At 32.9% G+C, this 22,025-nt stretch overlaps 1 protein-coding gene across 2 annotated transcripts; it reads left to right on the plus strand.

Annotated features, from left to right (window-relative positions):
• The first annotated feature begins 292 nt into the window (after positions 1–292).
• Positions 293–20,219, plus strand: LOC139522777 (protein-glutamine gamma-glutamyltransferase K-like). 2 transcript variants are annotated; one of them, XM_071316291.1, is made up of 16 exons: positions 293–423; positions 2,363–2,499; positions 4,884–4,990; positions 5,952–6,137; positions 7,392–7,661; positions 8,360–8,478; positions 9,074–9,181; positions 9,400–9,577; positions 11,308–11,443; positions 11,814–11,917; positions 12,339–12,454; positions 14,499–14,628; positions 17,087–17,374; positions 18,059–18,219; positions 19,251–19,387; positions 19,925–20,219. In XM_071316291.1, the coding sequence occupies exons 2-16, from the start codon at positions 2,420–2,422 to the stop codon at positions 20,082–20,084; spliced, it is 2,280 nt and encodes a 759-aa protein (XP_071172392.1). In that variant the 5' UTR covers positions 293–423; positions 2,363–2,419; the 3' UTR covers positions 20,085–20,219. The 2 variants fall into 2 exon arrangements, with proteins under 2 accessions (XP_071172392.1, XP_071172391.1); XM_071316290.1 differs by having other exon boundaries at positions 299–423; positions 2,300–2,499.
• Positions 20,220–22,025: the final 1,806 nt, after the last annotated feature.

Genomic DNA, 22,025 nt, shown 5'->3' on the forward strand with positions numbered 1-22,025 from the left:
TGAAAAATATATATTATTCTGCGCAGATAAAATAAGTGTATATGAACTGTAATATATAATTGCCAGTGGCACTGTAAAATGTTCAAAAACAAATCACATTTACACATTTACACATCGAGAATGAAAACTTAGATTACCGCTTTTATGTGATACACAGTCAAAATGGTCTATATGCTACATTGACACTCATAAACTTTCAATTTAAAGTAGTTTTCAAGGTTGCAATGAAAGTATAAGTTCAGTAGAAATGGGACTTTTATCCACTTGAAAGTCATTCCGGTGTAAAAGTGGCAATGATCTGTCATTAAGTGCTGGTTATAAAGGTCAGTCTTTTCGTCAATGTATCTTTGATTCGGCGCACCTTTGATTATATCCAGATAATAATATATCGTATTAAATTTCAAGGAAATGAACAGATCCAATGTGAGTATTCTTTGGACTTTACACAGCTAAATAAATGTTTATGTTGGTGCATATTTTCATTTGTCTTTCTTGCATCTGATGGATTTATTTTATTTTTTGTTTAGGGTGGGTATGAGAAGTTCCATATATTTGGATTATCACTCCCTTGTCAAAATTTAGCATTAAGTGATGTGTTTTAGTATTAATATATCTTTATTGCAAAATTACACCCATGAGGGTCAAGCAATACAATGAAACAATAATTTTATACTATACAATGCAATACAATGAAATACAATGTAATACAATGAAATACAAAATAATACAATACAATATATGGAAAAATAGAACATTAGAGTTCAATTATAAATGCATGTAAAAAACACCATCATAACCTTGCCTGACATGGGTCTGACTCCCTCAGTTCTAAAGACTGTTTAATGAAGACTCCAATATGACAAACAAGTTCAGGGATAGGGTTTAGAATGTGTTTAAGTTTATAGTGTGTAGCAACTACTTGTATATGTATACATTGTCTTATAATGTTTATTGTTATGGTGTACTTTATATTTTAAAATTAATACCATTTATGATTTGGCTGGCATCTCTAGTACACATTTTTGTTTAGGGGTCAGATGAGTGAAGGCCGCTTTTTTTTTACAATATAACCCGTTTGAAACATAACAAATATGATTGTGTAAGAAAATGACAATATAGCATTACCCAAAATTAGTATTTATCATACAATCTCCGATCTCCGACATGTGGAACCCGGAACCTTTCTTTAAATGTAACACTACTTTAAATAACAAAATTATGTATGTATACACGGAAACTGAAACGTTAAATGGCAAAACACAATCAAGATTTTTATTATTAAATCACCAAAAACAGGAAACAGGAAAATTTGTCAATGTAACTCAGAGTAAGATTAATTGTGTCTATATTTTCGGAAATTTATACTCTACTGAATAAAATTAAAATGTTTAAAATCTATCATGACAAACAGTACTTACGATATATAGCTTAGTTAAAGTCTTTCTTTTAAAAATCTTTACAGCCGATTGCATTGAGTGTGTAGGTATAGGTAATATATTTGGTTAGCTTGCTTGCTAGCTGAACCGTGAAGTTACACTAACCTCCTTTTGAAGTAGCCTAGTCCTACAGACAGATATATTGGTTATCCGTGGGACTAGTCTACTCTTAAAGGAGAGTAGTTTACTTCACCTAATAATGGCTTTACGGTTCAGCTAGCAAGAAAGCTATCCAAATATAAAACTTTTACCTAAACACACAATGCAAGCGGCTGTAAATCATCCTACGCTTGAAAACTAAATACAATTTATATCATGATTTTATCAAAACCTCAATTGCCAAGACTAATTAGTCAAAGATTTGTAAATCTTACTATGAACAAAACCTTGGTATAGCTACAGGGGCGGATCTAGTCAATTTTAATCGGTGGTTCTTCTAAGCTAAGTTCCAAGAATTTATTTAGTTACACTAGGGTCATTTTCAAAATGTCCGTTTCAAGAGTGTTTACATTTTTATTATGAGTTTATTATGATTTCGATAGCCTATATCTATATGGACCGAAATCAAGTAATACATTTAATAATAATTCCAAATAATCTCTATAAAAAAATGTTAACCGACACAAGATTTCATATGCATATCATACTATCATGCTATATAACACATTTAACACCCCAAAACGTATAAATAAAAACAAAAACTCAACTTAAAAAAATTAAATGATAAATATTAGAATGAATAATTGGAATTATATTAAAATGATTTAAAATTATTTACTGTATAGATTTTACTTCTTTTCTTTTAATCAAGAGTTTTCAACCACAAAGATTTAAAAAAGATACGGTTTCTTATTTTTTTATAGGCGACTACTCATTTACAAAATAATTTCCCCTTGATAGCCTCCCGTATTTTTAAATGTTTACAGAAATCTAAACGGTAGTACTTTCCTGGTTGCAGTCATCAAGACTTCCAAAAGGTTACAATGCCACGAAGACGATCCACCACGGAGGGTAACGCGTCCACAACACCAAAGAAACGACGCTACAATTTACGAGATACAGCGTAAGTCATTTAAAAAATATTTTATTTACTACATATATATCTTCTGTCAATTATTATTGTGTATTTACATACCGGCATAACGCCAGCCATGTGCGTCGTCCACCTGGCCAGATATTTAACCTATATCCATCAGACCGTGAAGGCCGCTAACCATTTGTGTAAATGTAGATCTCCAATATCAATATTCTTTTTAATCCAAGTGAAACTGTATTCATTGTTTTCTTTTATCATAAAACATAAAGAAGATGATTTTTTTCCTTTGTGCACATCGCGCGACAGCTGGATAATTTGGAAACGATGAGAGTAGAAATGTGCAGGGAATATTTCCTACATGGTTGATTGATTTTGGTATTTGTTATTAAAAATACCCTCGTCGCATTACTCCATCAATAAATTATAAATAAGCCTTTAAATAAAAGTAGGATGTTTAACATTTGAAATTTATTCCTCGAGATCAATTATAGGGACATAATTATCATCAATTATCATCTATTATAACTTGTACTACAGTGTAAAATGATAATTATGTTAATTGATCCGTCTTTGTATTAACTGTTTTTTTCATGGTTTGTCCGTTTCCAATTTTCACAGTGGTCTTTAATTCTCATATGCAATGTAGATGAAATGTTTGCCACTGGGCATTTGAGCAAGCAATTATAATTCGATATATCTATTTATTCAAGATAAAAGGTATGAATTTGATAGCCTTAATAACTTAAAATGACACATAGATATAGCACTAGGAAAAGTCATAGTCACAGAATGATTTACAAGTTATCTAAAAATTTAAATTTTAAAGAATAAATTATTTAAATTGTCATCATTATATTTAGATATTTGACTAGATCGTAATAAGTAAATATATAGATTAGATTTACACTGTAGCCTCCGACCTTATGTTATTAAAACTTTTAATTTCCCAGTGGGCGTTCTTAATTATCGTCTGTAATGGCAAAGTGGGTTGTTACGAACAGTTCTAATGTTAGCTAAATATTACTAAATTAGCAATCGGCAATCCTCGGGTGACTCCGCTTGTACGGAATCGGCCGAGTTGTGACGAATGCTAAATTAGTGCTTAATCAGTATGCAAAACCAATGATAGGCATATACTAGTTATAAATAATTATATTATAATTTATGTCTCGGGATTAAAAATCACCAAGGGCAAGGAGTGAATTCTACCGTTATATTTTAACCAAAGATGCATGATTTAACAGACTCAAACATTTCCTGTTTTAAATTTCTGAACAGGATATCTTCATGTTAAGTTTTAATCCCAAACTTCATAACAATAAAAGACACTTCACTATTATCTCAACAGTTTGTTTACAAGTTTTGTTTAAAAACACACATGGATTTGAATGTAACCGATCTTTAAGGTTTATATTACATCAGTCTTATCATAAGTTTTATTACTGTTTAGCTCCTTATGTTACACTTTGTATTGCATAAATCTTGATAATTTTACCAATCATCTACAGATCGACGTACCAGTCTGTTCTAACTTGGACTATCATATAACAGAGATCAATAGTTTATGGTTATTTGACAAATAGAATTTGCACATTCAATTGTGTTATTCTGTGCATATCACATTTTATTAACAGTAGTCTTATTCTTATGAAATGTACATCAATTATTTAATTCGATATTTAATACATATATTACAAGTATTGACTGTGTGTATTGTTAAATGACAAGATGAAAACTTGAAATTTGACATTTTAAATAAAGTTGTTACTTGTCTTAGCTCTGTATCTGACTTATTAAAGATAAAAATATAAAAAATAATATTCACATTTGAAATAAACTTATTAACGAGATATTTGGCACTTAACTCTTCGGCCACTACAAGACAACAGAAGACTTGTTACCTGATTTAAAGGGAGGATTAGCCTCAATAACTTGGAACTTTTTCGGATTTCCTGTTTTATAGTAGAACATTTTGAATAACTTTATGACCGAACTTTCTTCTCTACTAATATTACCATTGTTTCCTCTTCCCGCGGCCCTTTCCCTAATAGTAATCTCTTTTTTTTTTCGCTCTGATTAACCCTGACAGAAAACAAATTTAACCTTGTAGTCCCTTGTAATGTTATCGTAACTGGAAGACATACTTTCTTCTAACGCTTCATAATAAAAATACTTGTTATTCCGATAATTCGAGCATGATAATTTATTCAATAGTCTGAATGTACGCTCCACGGTCTTTCAATTTGGGTTTTAAAACATTTCTTTCATAAAAAAATAAAATATTGACAATGTGATTTATAAGTGTACATTGTATTTTCATGATTTTATTAGAGGTGAAGTAAGGGGTGTTGGTTGAATTAGATTTTGAAATAAACTTCTACATAAAAGACGTGCTTTTCTCTGGGTTTCAGAGCAAGACGTCGTCGTAACCTAGCAGAAAATCCAGAAGGCAGAACTAATACAATAACAGACGAAGAGTTCAGAAATAAACTCTCTAATCTTAAAGAGAACAAGGAACGTAAGTGCTTTAAAGTGTAAAGGACGATAACATACGAGGAGTTCAGAAATAAACTCCCTAATCTTAAAGAGAACAAGGAACGTAAGTGCTTTAAGTGTAAATTAATATATAACATACAAGGAGTTCGCAAAAAAGGCTTGAAACTCCCTTTTGTTTATGTGCCCGTTGAAGCCCGACTCCGGTTGCGGGATTATCTCGCTGCGCTGAAGACCCACTAATGGACATGGGCTATTTTGACGAGGAATAATAAACTCCCCAAGTCCGAAAGAAATGTTTTGTAATATTGTGCAAAACAGTAACAGACGACGAATTTCTAAATAATAAACTCCCAAGTCTGAAAATTTGCTATTCAGCGGCATACGCGGATACAAAGGGGACCACCTTTTTGTGGGAAAATTTGGTTAATTATATAGGGAATCACTGAAGCATGAAGCCCTCTTAGGGCAGTCACTGTCCCTCCTCCCCACCCCCTAAAAACAATCTTGTAAACATTGCTGCATCCGCAACTGTGACTTAGATTCTTATGTATCGTCAATGTCAGTGTATTATAGTCATAGCGTTATACACATGCATGTGAACATTGACCTCTTACAATACTTGCATGTCATAAGAGGAGGAGGAGCATACATGAAAGGGTAACAATATGGGAGAAGATGTCGGAATCTTACAAGAAAACCGAGCCTTTCCAAGTTATCCGCCTGTTTCAAAGCGACTTTACATACAGTTATATTTTCCAACAACCCACGTTTATAACTTTTATCTTTCAATTTATTGCTTTAGCTTAAATGTTAAAAGTGTAACCGTCAATTTAAATAGACAATTCGAAAGTTTACTGTTATAGTTGTCATTTAAGAGTTCAAAACATATTACATGTATTATCCATCACTAGGGCTTAACACATATATTGTTATCCCTCATTGAAGCTTTTAAAAGAACAATAACTTACATTTTCAAATTGCAGCTGGTAAAGTACTCTCCGTTTCCAAAGTAGACACCCTGACGTATGAGAACAGAAAGGCACATAATACCTATGATTACGATCAAGAAGATGTCATCCTACGCCGAGGTCAGGAATTCAAAGTGGACGTAGAGTTTGACCGTGACATTGATGTTGAATATGATAACGTTACTCTTCAGTTTGTGTTTGGTAAGATTATCATGATTATACCGTTGATAAATTAACAAAAAAACTTTTTATTTCCCAAGAATATTTTCAAAGATCAACAGATAACATAATTTGCATACATATATATGATAGAAATAAATAAATAGCTTTTAAAAATCTTTACACAAAAAAAACAAATATAGATCGATATGGTCGATTCTTTATATGTAAAATGGATCGACAGGAGATGTTGCCTACTGCTAGATAAAGAAGGTCTGTTGAGTAGGTACTATGCTTCACTGACTGACCAGTCGAAAATTTCAAGTGTTCTTCGTGGATAGAAAGCAACATGTCACCCCAAGCAGATTTAAAATCTGTAATGACAGTTCTGACCAGACAATCATGACAATGCCGTGCCTTAAATTTACACAGTGTCGTATAATGTAGAAATCTTTGTAATGCTGAGTTCACACGTAATTCGAATTCGATTCGCATTAACTAATTCGATTTAGTTTAATACGCATTCGAAACCTTTTACGTCTTAGCGTCAATTCTAATTCGAATTGCAATGCGCGTCAAATTCACTTTACTGTCCAAACGGCGTTAACTTTTAATTCGTATTCACAAAAGCGTATTTCTAAAGCGAATTGGATAATTCGAGTTAGCCAATTCGAATCAATTCGAATTTAAAAAAAAAGAAGAGTGTGTGAACGCGATTAGCGAATTCGATTCGCGTTCGATTCGAATTCAATTCGAATTAAATGTCAGTGTGAACGAGGCATTAATTTCTATATATATAATTTTATTTATAGTGCAACCTGATATAACATTTTTACATACATTAATACAAAGTCAATCAGCCAGCCTTCAAAGGCTTACGAAGCACTGTCAGTTAATATCTATAATTTGCGCTAATATTGAAAATATGAAATTAATACTTCAAGCACATTTTAAAACAAGATTATTTAAATATCACAATGAGAAAGTAATTGAGTTCTGATTTATGAAATATTGAATATATAGTTTGACACTAGTTTACAGTCTGTAGTTAGCAATTAATGAGTATTTCGTCATCAGAAATAACGGAAAGGTCTATATGTTGTTACGTTGCTGAAAGTCAGCGAAGGCATTGTTTCTTTCACACAAATATAAAGGACATTTAACTAAAAAATGTTTTTCGTTTTTCTATATTGTATCTTACAATAAACTCATATTAATTAATATCATTGATATAATACATGCTATTAAAGGCGCTATACTGTTGTTCTTAAAAGTAACCAGTGTTTTTGTTTATAGGATCCCGACCCAAGGAGAGTAAAGGTTCAATCATACGTATACCTCTCAACCTTAACAGTACCGTAATATCTACTGATATCGGTAAATGTTGGAAGATCGTTACAGAAAAACAGGAATCCAAAGCGGTACGATGTGTCATCACCCCGCCACCAGACGCCTGTATTGGGGATTACGAATTATTCGTTGAAACAAAACTAAAAGACGGCAAGGAAAGTTCCAGACATAAATTTGATGGAAGGATTATAATCCTCTTCAACCCATGGTGTAAAGGTGTGTCATAAAGAACCAATCAAAAACATTGTTACTACTTGATCAGTTAGATCAGTTACTTAAATCTCTCTTTCGACATGTTATGTATAATTACTAGTATTTTTTTTTAAACCTGCATGAAAAGCTCTCGATGTGTTAAAGACCCTCTGGTGGTCCTGCTCTTTGGTGGGGTTGCCATGGTTGTTGTCTCTTTGAATCATTCCTTCAATTCTCAATTTTATATAATTTTTTAAGAGCTGCTAATTTATAAAAGAGAATTTGGAGCTTGACTTATCATATAGATACCTGTCTTCAGTTGCAGACTGTAAGTTGCCTTGTAGATGTTTCTTGATTATTTGTGTGTTTGGGTTAAGGTCTCGTTAACTTATACCTCTCATCACTGTTTATTCATATATTAAACCTGATTACACTTTTACCATCAACAAAAAAATTGAAATAAGAGGATATGCTTTGATAGCCAATGAGACAACTCTCCACGAGAGAACAAATGACATTGAAATAAATAGCTATCGAAATCGATAAAGTGCTATCCTGCACATACTTGGGGTATTAGTAGTGTTTTTAATGGTTTCTTCAGACTTTACAAATCTGTATTTTAGATGATTCTGTTTACATGGACTTTGAGGTATTAGTATATACATTATATAGGTCAGTTTCGGATCGTGACATAAAGCACCTAATGAATATGTATATTTTAGATGATTCTGTATACATGGATGACCCTTCATTCAGGGAGGAGTATGTAATGAATGACTCCGGGAGGATATGGGTCGGTAGTAAGTGGAGGAACTATGGAAGAGCTTGGAACTTTGGACAGGTTTGTTTCTAACAGTACTTTGAAAAAAGTAAAATTACAAAAGAACTGCACTCAAAGGAAAGTTCATAACGATAATTCCCTAATCAACTGGCCAAATCGAAATCGAAAACACATCAAACCAATGGATAACAACTGTCAAACTACTTACTTGGTACAGGCATTTTCTTAGGTAAATGATGGTGGACTGAACCTGGTTTTATAGCAAGCTAAACCTCTCACTTGTATGACAGTCGCATAAAAACTATTTTTATCAAAATCAATTTAATTTTCTGACTGCTCTATTTTTCCTTTTCTACATGATGTTCGTATTCAGCAACTGATATTCAATAACAAAATGAAATACTGATATTCAACAGTCATGTTTTTTTTTTAAGATACACAGATAATTACGATAGATTGTGGAATGATAAATAGGCAATACACAACATTTGATAAAGTAAGAGTTTGAACCAGTTTATTTATACGTAAAAGGAAATTCCTTTAAATTTTTCAACGACTGTTTTTAACTTTTTTGTTATATTTTTGTAGGCCTTGTAAAACAGTTTGGTAGATTTCCTTTTTTCGATTTTTTAATATTTTTTCATATATTTTATAGTTTGATGAGCCTGCTTTAGATGCTGTGTTTTATCTTCTCGACAAAGCTGAATTATCGGACGAAGCGAGAAATAGCCCTGTATCTATCATTCGAACAATTTCGTCATTTGTGAGTACCATTTACCTTTTGTTTATTTATTCAGTACAGACTACGTTATAAGTTGTCATTTACTAATATTGACAGTTATACTTTTTGAAATAGGATATGCTCAAAAACTTGCGCACTGTTGTTAACTTTCATAGATGGTTTGTATATCCAACATTGTGTCATATATACTTTTCTATTGTTCCACTTCATATCTTAATTTTTAAAATATGTAATTAAAGGTAAACAGTTTAGATAACGATGGTATGTTGGAAGGAAGATGGACTGCAGACTACCCTGAAGATTGTACAAAGCCAACAGCATGGACTGGAAGTGTCGCCATTATAAAACAGTACATGGAAACCAAGGAACCAGTACAATTTGGACAATGTTGGGTCTTTTCGGGTCTAACTACCACCTGTGAGTACATACATACTATTTATTCGGAATATTTTTCATATTTTTGAAATAAAAGGAAGCACAAAGTGTAACATCATTAAACCAGAAGTCAAAGAAACGTAGAACAGTGCACAAAACACCATACAGAACTTCCTAACATGGTATAATTCATATGCAATGGTTATCTCTCAACATACATTTGTCTGCTTAATAAAAGTTCCTCTGGAAACTTTCTTATACCATGATTTCTTTTTCTGTAGGAAAACATATTATATACCTTTTATTCCTTTAGTAACAAGTACTGAAATATTAGTAATTGGATTCAAACTATGATTCTTCCTCGATGAATCCTTAAGAAATGTGAGGGGTTGAACTTGAAATAGATTTTAAATTCAACAACTCTGTTACTTGCATAATTCCCTTTTTAGGGAAGGTTGAGATCAAATTTATATTATTGAACGAACAAGTCCGTGTAACATCGTATATAAATGCAACAGAAGTATACCGTTGTTTGAAATTCATGAATCGATTGAGAAATTATAAACAAATCCGGGTTACAAACTAAAACTGAGGGAAACGCATCAATTATAAGAGGAGAACTACGACACAACAGAAACACAACATTAAACTGTAACACACACAGAAACGAACTAGTATATAACAATTGCATTTTCTTGACTTGGTACAGGACATTTTAAGAAAGAAAATGGTGGATTGAACCTGGTTTTGTGGTATGCCAAACCTCCCGCTTTTATGGCAATGTTAAATATAACATTTAAATGACATGATTTAATGACAGAACTACAATACAAATAAATGGGAGAACATATAGGACGGCGAAACACGCGAATAATAACTAACAAAAGGCACCTGGTTTAAAATCTAATACGCCAGACGTGCGCCTCGTCCACACAAGACCACACCAATGACACTCATATGAAAAAGGGTTGAAAGCCAAAAACAAGTACAAAGTTGATTAGCACTGAGGACCAAACGTTGTGACCAATACGGCTGGGGTTTTCTGCCTGGGATAAGCACATCCTTATTATTAAATATAATTCATACTTTAGCAAACAGTCGGTGCCTCCTGTAACACTGACAGATGTCAGATGCCTTTTGTAACACTGACAGAAATAAATGCATTTATTAGAAAAATCCATGACATTCCTTCCTCCTAAAATCTCAAATCTTGTAGAACAAGAAATACATAGTTTTATGGTATTGGTCAACAGTGTTGTATAACTTTAATTAAGTGTGATGAACTTTTGGCTGCTATTATCCCTCATTTACCATACCGTTACACTTATTTAGATACCAGGCAACCGAAACCACCATAATTGTACAGATTGCAACAGAAACCATTATTAGATCCACAACGAAAATCACCCAAATATGATCGCTTTGGTCGTCTCCCAACATGTAGTAAAACTTTTGTCTATGTGGAGTGTCAGTTAAACTGTGAGGGTTGTATGATTTGCAACCACCTCACGTTCGGTTAGAATGTAGATGTTGAATCCGATTGATACTCAGAAATATCTTTCACTCATTTTGGTCAGCCAACGTTATATGACATATTTTCCGTTGTAGTATATAGAGCTATTGGTATCCCTACACGATCTGTGACGAATTTTCAGTTGGCCCACAATATATTGTATATTTTCCATTGTAGAATGTAGAGCTATAGGTATTCATACACGATATGTGACGAGTTTTCAGTTGGCCCACAATATATGGCATATTTTACATTGTAGTATGTAGAGCTATAGGTATTCCTACCCGATCTGTGACGAATTTCCAGTCGGCCCACGATACTGACTGTAGTATGACGATCGATAGACATTACGACGCTGAGGGAGAACCTTTGGAATACTTAGACGATTCGGTTTGGTAAGTTTTCCTTTTACAACCATTAGATCAAACATTACAAAAGATGTGGGATGAGTACCATTGAGACATCTCTCCATCCTAGTAAATAAGTAAAAACGTTTTACGTTAACTATGGGTCAAAGAATGGCCGTCAGCATGCACTGCTTTGACTCACATAGAGCAACAAGCTATAACGGGCCCTAACGGTCCCAAAACGACTAGTGGAGAACAATTCAAACAGGAGTTCAAATTGTTCATTTTCCTTTAGTTCTTTACTGCTGGTAATATGAACTCTTAGTGATTTATTAAGCTACACCTTCTTGTATTTTTATTATTCTATGTTTTAATGTTGATGGTTGTAGATAATTACCGCCTCATTGATGTATTGTAGGAATTTCCATGTTTGGAATGATTCTTGGTTTAAACGATATGATCTCCCAGATGGTTATGATGGTTGGCAAGCTCATGATGGAACTCCTCAAGAAACCAGTGAAGGTATGAATGCTGTGTATTATCAGTTTCTCTTGGTCATCATGTATCATAAAAAAAAGTGAAAGTATACAAGCTATGTATTATCAGTTTCTCCTGGTCATCATGTATCCTCAAAGAAACCAGTGAAAGTATGCAAGCTTTGTAATGTCAGTTTTGTTTGGTTTTTAAATGCATACAGATGCACATAAGGGCAGATATTATAAATTTAAAAAGAATGTTTGTCGTAAATACAATTCTTATTATATTAATTATTATAGGGATCTGTAAGTTGATTTTTTAATAAGATGTTTTATCACCCATTACAAGCAAATGGTATCGTATGTATCGTATGAATGATTTTATATTTGTCATTTACAATATTAAATGGACGAATTTACGTTTTTTCTGATGTTTTAAACTCTGATTAATAGTGTGTGGATTTTAGGTGTAATGCGATGTGGACCAGCTCCATTACGTGCAATAAAAGATGGCCATGTTTACCTTAATTACGATGTTGGTTTTGTGTTCTCAGAAGTCAATGGTGATAGAATAGTTTGGGAGGTAAAATTGGTTATTTTAATATTTTAATATTTTAATTTTATAAATAATCTTAATTTCAAGATAGAAAAATCTAATTTTAAGAAGGGGATTGCAATGCTCTTACTTTTAAAATCATTCTTACAAAATCAATTTTAATGTTTCTTCAAAGGACAACTTTCCAAAAAGTGAAATCACAAAAATACTGAAGTCCGAGGAAAATTCAAAACGGAAAGTTCCTTATCAAATGGCAAAATCAAATGATAATACACATCAAACAAATGGACACAACTGTCATCTTGACTCGGTACAGGCATTTTCAAATGTAGTAAATGGTTGATTGAACCTAGTTTTATTTGCTCTAAACCTATCACCTGTATGACAATCACATCAAACTCCATTATATTTACATCGATGCGTGAGCAAAACAGACATAATAGGTATAATTTTCAATGTATCGAAGTAGTAAATGGTGTGTAATTTTTACCTGCTTTTTTAAAATTACTTTGTTGGTGTGGCATCTTCCCTGTTTTTGTCAAGTTCTCCTTCAGTATTCAGTAAAGAAAGGACGACGGACATAAAGATGATGATGATAACGATGTTGATATGCGTTTAACCTATGTTAATTTATACCACAAGGGAGTTTTTTTTAAACTCATTATAATTTTCAGACTTGTTTAACAATTTGCACATTTTGATAATAGAAAAGAGTGTCTTTCCCCCAAAACAATATTGTTGTATGTTCGCTGGAAAGCACCTGCCCTTGTCTCTTACAGTTATCAAATGTACCAGGATTATAATTTAATACGGCAGACGCGCGTTTCGTCTACATAAGACTCACCAGTGACGCTCAGATCAAATAGTTAGATATCCAAACAAGTACAAAGTTGAAAAGCATACGGCTAAGGTAATCGATACCTGGGATAAAAAAAATTAGTTTTTCGAATAATTCATACTTTTGCAAACAGTAAATATTCAACGTGCGCATATTATTGATATTTCATCTAAGACTCATAAATACTAAACCACAATGTGCAAAAAACATTACTAATCCAAGCAATCAATTACAGTTCAAAATAATGTGTGAACTAGAATGTAAGAACCATCAGAATAAGTACAGGGCAATATACTTTATTGAAACGATTGTCTTTTGTTTGTCAGACAAACATTTTACCATTTTACCATTTCTTTTCATTCTGTTGTAAAAAATGAAAGAAAACAAAAACCAAATTCCTAGGAAATCCAAAAAGGAAAGTCTGTAAGAAAAACCTATTAAGACATACCAACGCTACTATATTTTTATATTGTAAAGGCAACAGTACTATACCACAATTAACGTCATAAATCGATTGAGAGAAAACAAATCCGGGTTACAAATAAAGCAGAGGGAAACACATTAACTATAAGAGGAAAACAAAGTAACAACAGGAACACTGACGTGCAACAAAAACGAACACAAACATACATAGAAACGAACTATTTGATTACAACTACCATATTACTGACTTTGTTATTGTGTTGGTACAAGACATTTTAAGAAAAAATGGTGGGTTCCACTTGATTTATGTCTAGCCTAACCTCCTGCTTATATGGCCATATTAAAATTATATACATGACAGAAATACAACACACATACACGCAAGATCACGTCAACATTCAACCCCCATGCAGTTAATTCAGAGATTGTCTTCATTTGTGTTTTAAATTTTGTCCTACGTTAAAGTGAATGAAGAATGGGCACTATGTTCAGATCAGTGATTGTCTACATGTGTGTATTGCATGTTGTCTTCCGTTGTGATAAATGAAGAAGATTCAAGGTCTTATGGTACAATATATTCTGTCATACCTAAAGGTAAATAAAGAGATGGGTTCTATGTTAAGTGCAGTGAATGTCTAAATTTGTGTATTTGTCGTCCGTTGCGATAAATAAAGGTACTTTGTTTAGTGCAGTGATTGTCTACATCGGTATAATAAATTTTATCCTACTTAAATGTTAGTGAATAGAAAGGTACTACGGTTAGTGCAGTGATTGTCAACATTGGTCTAATATATTTTGTCTTACCTTAAGGTAAATGAAGATAAAGGAACTATGGAAGTCATGCAGATAGATAGACACTCTGTTGGTTGGAATATAAGTACAAAAGCAGTTGGTAGTGACCTTGTTGAATTGTTAGATGAACAATATAAACACTGGGAATGTAAGTAAAATATCTTTAAGAAAGAGGCGGGAAATATCATAGAAAAATTCAAACTCATAAGTCAATGATAATTTAAAACGTCAGTACACAAAACGAAACTCTTCCAAAAGACAAACAACCGTATAGAAATCACAACTGAATATTGTTAATTGATTGTTGGATATAATAATCTTTATTTACCAAAGTCATAACTACTGTAAGAATACAACTTACATATAAACTTCCCCCATTGATACTCTTTCGTGAATTGATTAAGATATGAAGTCTTTGAAACAACTATATTTAAAACATTTACAGGTAGACAGTTTATTCTCTCTACAACAATCTTTTAAGTCCAAATTGTTGATACACCTGGCTCACCCCCAAGACACATACAGTGTTGTCTACAACAATCTTTTAAGTCCAAATTGTTGATACACCTGGCTCACCTTCAAGACACATACAGGGTTGTCCCCGTAGACGATTATAAGAGAATACATATCTTTTAAGTCCAAATTGTTGATACACCTGGCTCACCTTCATGACACATACAGTGTTGTCCCCGTAGACGATTATAACAGAATGCATATCTTTTAAGTCTAAATTGTTGATACACCTGGCTCACCTTCAAAACACATACAGTGTTGTCTACAACAATCTTTTAAGTCTAAATTGTTGATACACCTGGCTCACCCCCAAGACACATACAGTGTTGTCTACAACAATCTTTTAAGTCCAAATTGTTGATACACCTGGCTCACCCCCAAGACACATACAGTGTTGTCTACAACAATCTTTTAAGTCTAAATTGTTGATACACCTGGCTCACCTTCAAAAACATACAGTGTTGTCCCCGTAGACGATTATAAGAGAATGCATATCTTTTAAGTCCAAATTATTGATACACCTGGCTCACCTTCAAGACACATACAGTGTTGTCCCCGTAGACGATTATAAGAGAATGCATATCTTTTAAGTCTAAACTTTTGATACACCTGGCTCACCTTCAAAAACATACAGTGTTGTCCCCGTAGACGATTATAAGAGAATGCATATTTTTTAAGTCTAGATTGTTGATACACCTGGCTCACCTTCAAAACACATACAGTGTTGTCTACAACAATCTTTTAAGTCTAAATTGTTGATACACCTGGCTCACCCCCAAGACACATACAGTGTTGTCTACAACAATCTTTTAAGTCTAAATTGTTGATACACCTGGCTCACCTTTAAAAACATACAGTGTTGTCCCCGTAGACGATTATAAGAGAATGCATATCTTTTTAGTCCAAATTATTGATACACCTGGCTCACCTTCAAGACACATACAGTGTTGTCCCCGTAGACGATTATAACAGAATGCATTTCTTTTAAGTCTAGATTGTTGATACACCTGGCTCACCTTCAAGACACATACAGTGTTGTCTACAACAATCTTTTAAGTCCAAATTGTTGATACACCTGGCTCACCCCCAAGACACATACAGTGTTGTCTACAACAATCTTTTAAGTCTAAATTGTTGATACACCTGGCTCACCTTCAAAAACATACAGTGTTGTCCCCGTAGACGATTATAAGAGAATGCATATCTTTTAAGTCCAAATTATTGATACACCTGGCTCACCTTCAAGACACATACAGTGTTGTCCCCGTAGACGATTATAAGAGAATGCATATCTTTTAAGTCTAATTTTTTGATACACCTGGCTCACCTTCAAAAACATACAGTGTTGTCCCCGTAGACGATTATAAGAGAATGCATATCTTTTAAGTCCAAATTATTGATACACCTGGCTCACCTTCAAGACACATACAGTGTTGTCCCCGTAGACGATTATAAGAGAATGCATATCTTTTAAGTCCAAATTGTTAATACGCCTGGCTCACCTTCAAGACACATGCAGTGTTGTCCCCGTAGACGATTATAAGAGAATGCATAAGAGGCAACACCAATGTGTTATATTTGAAGCTCTTAATTATAATTTGATTGGTTATTGATTCCTGAACTTCGAATGGTAATATAATAAGAGGGTGATAAAGATATTTTTTTCTTGCAACGTGTTTTGCCATTTTTATTTTAAGTGCAGCCGGGGAAAATGTTCGTTATTCTTCGTGTTACGTGAAATCGGTAAAAAGATCAACGTGCAAGACATTTTTAATTGTTTGTTCATCTTGAAATGGCAATTTTATTTTCCGTTCTTCTGTGCAGATACCACCTTTACGCCCTTCTTATAAATTGAATAAGCAAGTGACAAACAAGGGAGTGAATTCACCCAGAAAAGAGCGAGACTAGGTGCTTTGACAGGAAATGCCTTTTTATTTCTAAGGAATTGTTTTACATACCTTTAAATGAATCACTAATTATTGTTAAACATATCATTTAGAGCATGTCCCCGACGAATACTGATATTAAGTTTGGTCAGATTCAGCAATTGTTTTTATGTTATTAATAGATTTTTATATGTGATTGCTTTGAAGATTCGGATGAGGAGAGACGAGTTGTGAAATTCGTTAATAGATTTAGTACACGTCGCCAGGAGAACATTTATAACTTGGACACAAAGAAGGAGATTGATTTCAACATAATACTGCCACACAACGCTATGGTTGGAGAAGACTTTTCTGTATATGCCATGGTGAAGAATGTAGCAGATGAGAAAAGGGACATAATTGTAAAATCAACACTTGTTAATTCTTTCTATACTGGCCTCCCTGGTAAACGTGTGAAAACCATGAAATTTACTGAAACCTTAGACGCAGGAGAAGGTAAATTACGTAGTATTTGATTAATTAACTAACTAGTTTAACTTATCCGTGCGAGTTGGTTTCATTGGTGATCTGTAAATGCCAATAGCTTATCTATGGCCATATCAATATAACAGAACTTCGACAAAGTCTTTTCTTCAACAATAACATTGTTAAAATATACTATGTTTTAAGGATTTATATCACTTGCTTATCTTTGGCCATATCAATATAACAGAACTTCGACAAAGTCTTTTCTTCAACAATAACATTGATAAAATATACTATGATTTAAGGATTTATATCACTTGCTTTGAAATGTTTGGGTTTGAATCGCAACCGATGCACGACATTTATGAAGTGTTTTTATTCCATTGAATTATGACTAAAAAAATCAGTCATACTGAAATTGTTTTTATGTTACCTTTTTAATGGGTCATTGACCAAAGATAAACCTATACATTTTAAAACGTTAGCAAGGCATGAGTTTGCTTTAAATTTTACTTACAAGATATCTATACAACCTTCCATGTTATCCTAGTAAAACTGTAAACATGGTGCAGAAAATATGAACACTCAATATTGCGGACAGAATGAGATATTCCCGAAGCAACCATTAATTGATTACTTTCATTTACAAAAATGTTTTCTGATTGAATTTTTTTAGTTTCAAGTTCGTAACATGTCATACACTTTACATTTTAGAGAAGAAGATAGTTTTACCTGTTACGTATAAAGAATATGGATCTACCATGAATCCAGAAGCTCGTTTCCAAATCTTCATAACTGGAAAGAATGTAGCTACAGGCAGAATGCATGCCATCGAAGAATCATTCGTACTCAATAAACCTGAAATTATAATCGAGGTAGGCATAGAACTTTCGAAAAAATGTTGATAATGTTTATGTCCTGAAACAATTTAAAAAAATAAAGATTTTCAACATGACAATTTCTTGATTTCAACTATAACGAAATTTTTAACGACTACCTGAAATCTACCTCTTAGTGCCATAAAGGTACCTCCAATTATTTTATTCAACGAATTCTTGCGTTGACTTTGCATTTATTCATTCGTCATTTTCCATATTTTACTTGGTGAATAGTTAAGCAGAAGAGAGGAAAACATTCAAACTTTACGAAAATCAAATAACAACGCCATGGCTAAAATAAAAATAACAAACAAACAACAGTACACAAAACACAACATAAAGTCTATAGACTGAGCCACACGAACCCCACCAAAAACTCGATTTGATTTAAGGTGCTTCGAAAGGGTAAGCCTATCCTGCTTCAACTGTGACACCCATCGTGTTCATTATGCATAGTTTCGACAATTGCAATTGGATCATTTGCGTTTTCATTTGTGAAACAGATATTCCAATAAAGGAAATTCGTGATGGCGGCCGTAAAATTTGCATTGGAATAATTTCTACTTCACCATTTGTAACTCTTTGTTTAATAGTTTCCTTATGAGTATCAATCCTCTATCAAGATAATAATGATTGGGAAACCAATTCCGGGAATATTGTATCAACTGGGAGATATATATTCCGTATGCAAGCGCTGCTTGAATGTTTCGACATAGAAATGGGAAGTTCTTAATTCGGAAGCTGAAATGTTAATCAAGATATGAGAAAGATTTAAAGACATCTGGTTTATCCTTTATCTTAAGTTCGATGGAATAAATGCGTTCATCTCAGTTACCAACTTCTAAATTATTATTATTTTCTATATAGCGGAGAGTGAGGTATAAGGATTCCCCGAACTTCGTTTCTGAATTAAATTGTAGGAGAATATCTGATAATTTATTTCAAATAAATAGATTTTATACATGCAAGAGGTGAAAGATCAGAATGAGTTGTTATTGCTATTATGCAAATGTTTATATGTAAATTAGGTTCCAGAAGAGGTTGAGTATGGTGAAGAGACTGAGGCAACTTTGACATTTACAAACACAACAGGGTTTAAACTGACACAGTGTGCCTTCTATGTTGAAAGTCCAGGCTGCTTAGAGGCAGTTAAACTAGAACATACGTAAGTTTTGTTATTAGATAAGATATAGCTACAGTTAAGTATTGCATTTAAATAATACACGAATGATAATTATATGCCTAGTACATTTCATAACTAATTATTCATAATAAGGTAAATATATATCTAAAGCAAACCAAATATAACCGGACCTCAGGGTCGAAGGTGTATGGTGCAAATGTGTTTTTGGAGCGAACAGATTCGATATCTTTATAAATGTAGACTACGTATATGTCTATATGGTTACATTTATGCAATCGACTTACATTTGACCATCTTCAGTTTGTATCGTTGTTTTGAAATTATTGTGGGTTTCTTTCATTTTTATCCGTGTTTGGAAAACTGGTCACATCAGAAACTAAGAAATCAATATGGAAACATTTAAACATTTCTGTCCTTTAAATAGAAGTTCAACATATATCACATTTAAAACAAAATATGTTTATTTAAAGAATTTTTTTTATCTTATTATCGTTTAGTTATAATTCTATATATAATTACATCAAGTTTAATTACGTTTTTGTGTTTGTTTTTTTACAGTCGAACTTTGTTACCAGGCAAAGATTGGTCAGAGACTGTTAAACTAAAACCAAGGAGAAAATACCGATCGAGACGGGAAGTCGTGGCAGAGTTTACCTCCAACGAGATTGTCGGCATGGAAGGAAACTGCCGGTTTAAGGTGGTAAATTTGATAAAATGAACTAATACGAGGTGTGGTATGACCTGCAATCAAAAGATGATCTCATCATTGTATCATCTCTTCGTGTGGCTGCTATCATTACGTACATTTATATCCATTGGAATTTTCCTCATATAATAAAAATCGAATGTCTAAGTGTATTTTTAATCGCCCGAAAGAAACAAGAGTTACTGTTCTTAGTACATTATTTATCTTCTTTAACTCTCTGTCTAACAGCCAGTATACATTTTTGTACAATGCATATATTTCTTATCAAGCTTAATTTAAAGGAATTCGTCATGTTGTAGAACATTAGAATAACATTAACGGTACTAGTGTTACTACAACAGATGCGCATTTCGATAGGAAGTGTCTTTTGAATTTCAGGGATGCTTGAGGCCCAAATGTTTGAAACTACAAAACTTATTCCAAAATTGAAGAGCTGATAAGTATATGTAATTGATATGCCATAAAGGGCCCTATAATTAGGAAAGGAGATGATTTTTATAAAATCAACAAAGGACGACAAAAGGTATAAAAAAAACAACTGGCAAGGAACCAGAGCTTTCCATGAGGGAGATATATTTTTATAAATTTCAGATAACTTCCAAATTTTGTAACTGCAAATTTCAATATTACAATCGCCGTATTTAGGAATGATGGAACACAAATTGGATTAATTTAAACTATTTTTTAAAGATTTCGTTCTCTCACATTCCTATAATGTCCTCATATCTTTTGTTTCTTTTAAATCACATTTAGTTTAGTATCTTTCCCACTGACATCACTAAATGTGTATTGTCACAGTATTTTACTCCTTATTATCAATACCTGCATGTGTCACTAGCAAACAGGAATTTATGACCTTCTAAAGAAGTCGAATTCACTCCCTGTATTTTTTTTATTCGTTGGTGTTTGTCTTTTTTTCCTTTTTGTCTGCATTGAGCTGTCGGTCTTTCTTCATGTAATGGATTTTATGAACGTTTGTATCTATCTAAGTTTAGTTTATACCTGTTCTTATGATATTTGTATATCCAGTTTTGTATATTTGGAAACCACTTACCTGCAAATCATACCAACAAACAAATATTTGACAAGTGTGTTTATCAAGATGATTTTGTTACAATGAACATTTCTATATACGTTTTTAATTGTCTATTATGAACAGAATCTGTTTTGTGATCATTTTTCTTTGAATGCTTAATTCCAAATTGACCCAATTTGGCAAAGTTGACGCGCGTCTGGCGTACTAAATTATAATCCTGATACCTTTGATAACTATTTAACACACAGTTCTGATTTCTTGACCGGCTGTGTGGATACAAAAAAATGGTTTGTATGCTCGTAATTTTTCATTAATTTTGTATTTTTTCAATGTATTGGCTTCGATCATCACTAAAGATACATTTAATGTCGAAGTGTAAACCTGGTACTGAAATAAAGGGTACCTGCTTTATTACAGCAACGTCTTAATTAATGTAAAGTAGTATACTCTGTTCAATAGTCATAAATCGATTTAACTGAAACAAATTCGTGTCAAAAAACTGAAACTGCGGGAAACAGGAAACAAAACGGAACAACAAAAACAAACGCCAACATACATAGAAACGAACTATTTGATAACAGCTGCCATGTTCTTCTAATTGTTGTATCATTTCAAAATAGATATATATTACATGATATATAAGGCATGAAGATGTTATTGTTACAGATCAGCTAAATTATCTATAGTAAAGGATCCTACAAATTAATGTAATATACAGTCACAGAAAATAATTATATTTATAAGTACGTCTGAGTCAGTGACAACTCTACAACAGATGTATCCATCGGATCGCCATCAATGATGGTGATACATGGCTGTGTACATAATGTATATACAACTCGTCTAAACATCAACCCAACAATGTTAGATCTGTAAATTTGCTTTCGCAAATTTTTGGTTCTTCCCTCGCCGGGATT

This window comes from Mytilus edulis, chromosome 5 (assembly GCF_963676685.1).
Source record: "Mytilus edulis chromosome 5, xbMytEdul2.2, whole genome shotgun sequence".
Lineage (NCBI taxonomy): Eukaryota > Metazoa > Mollusca > Bivalvia > Mytilida > Mytilidae > Mytilus > Mytilus edulis.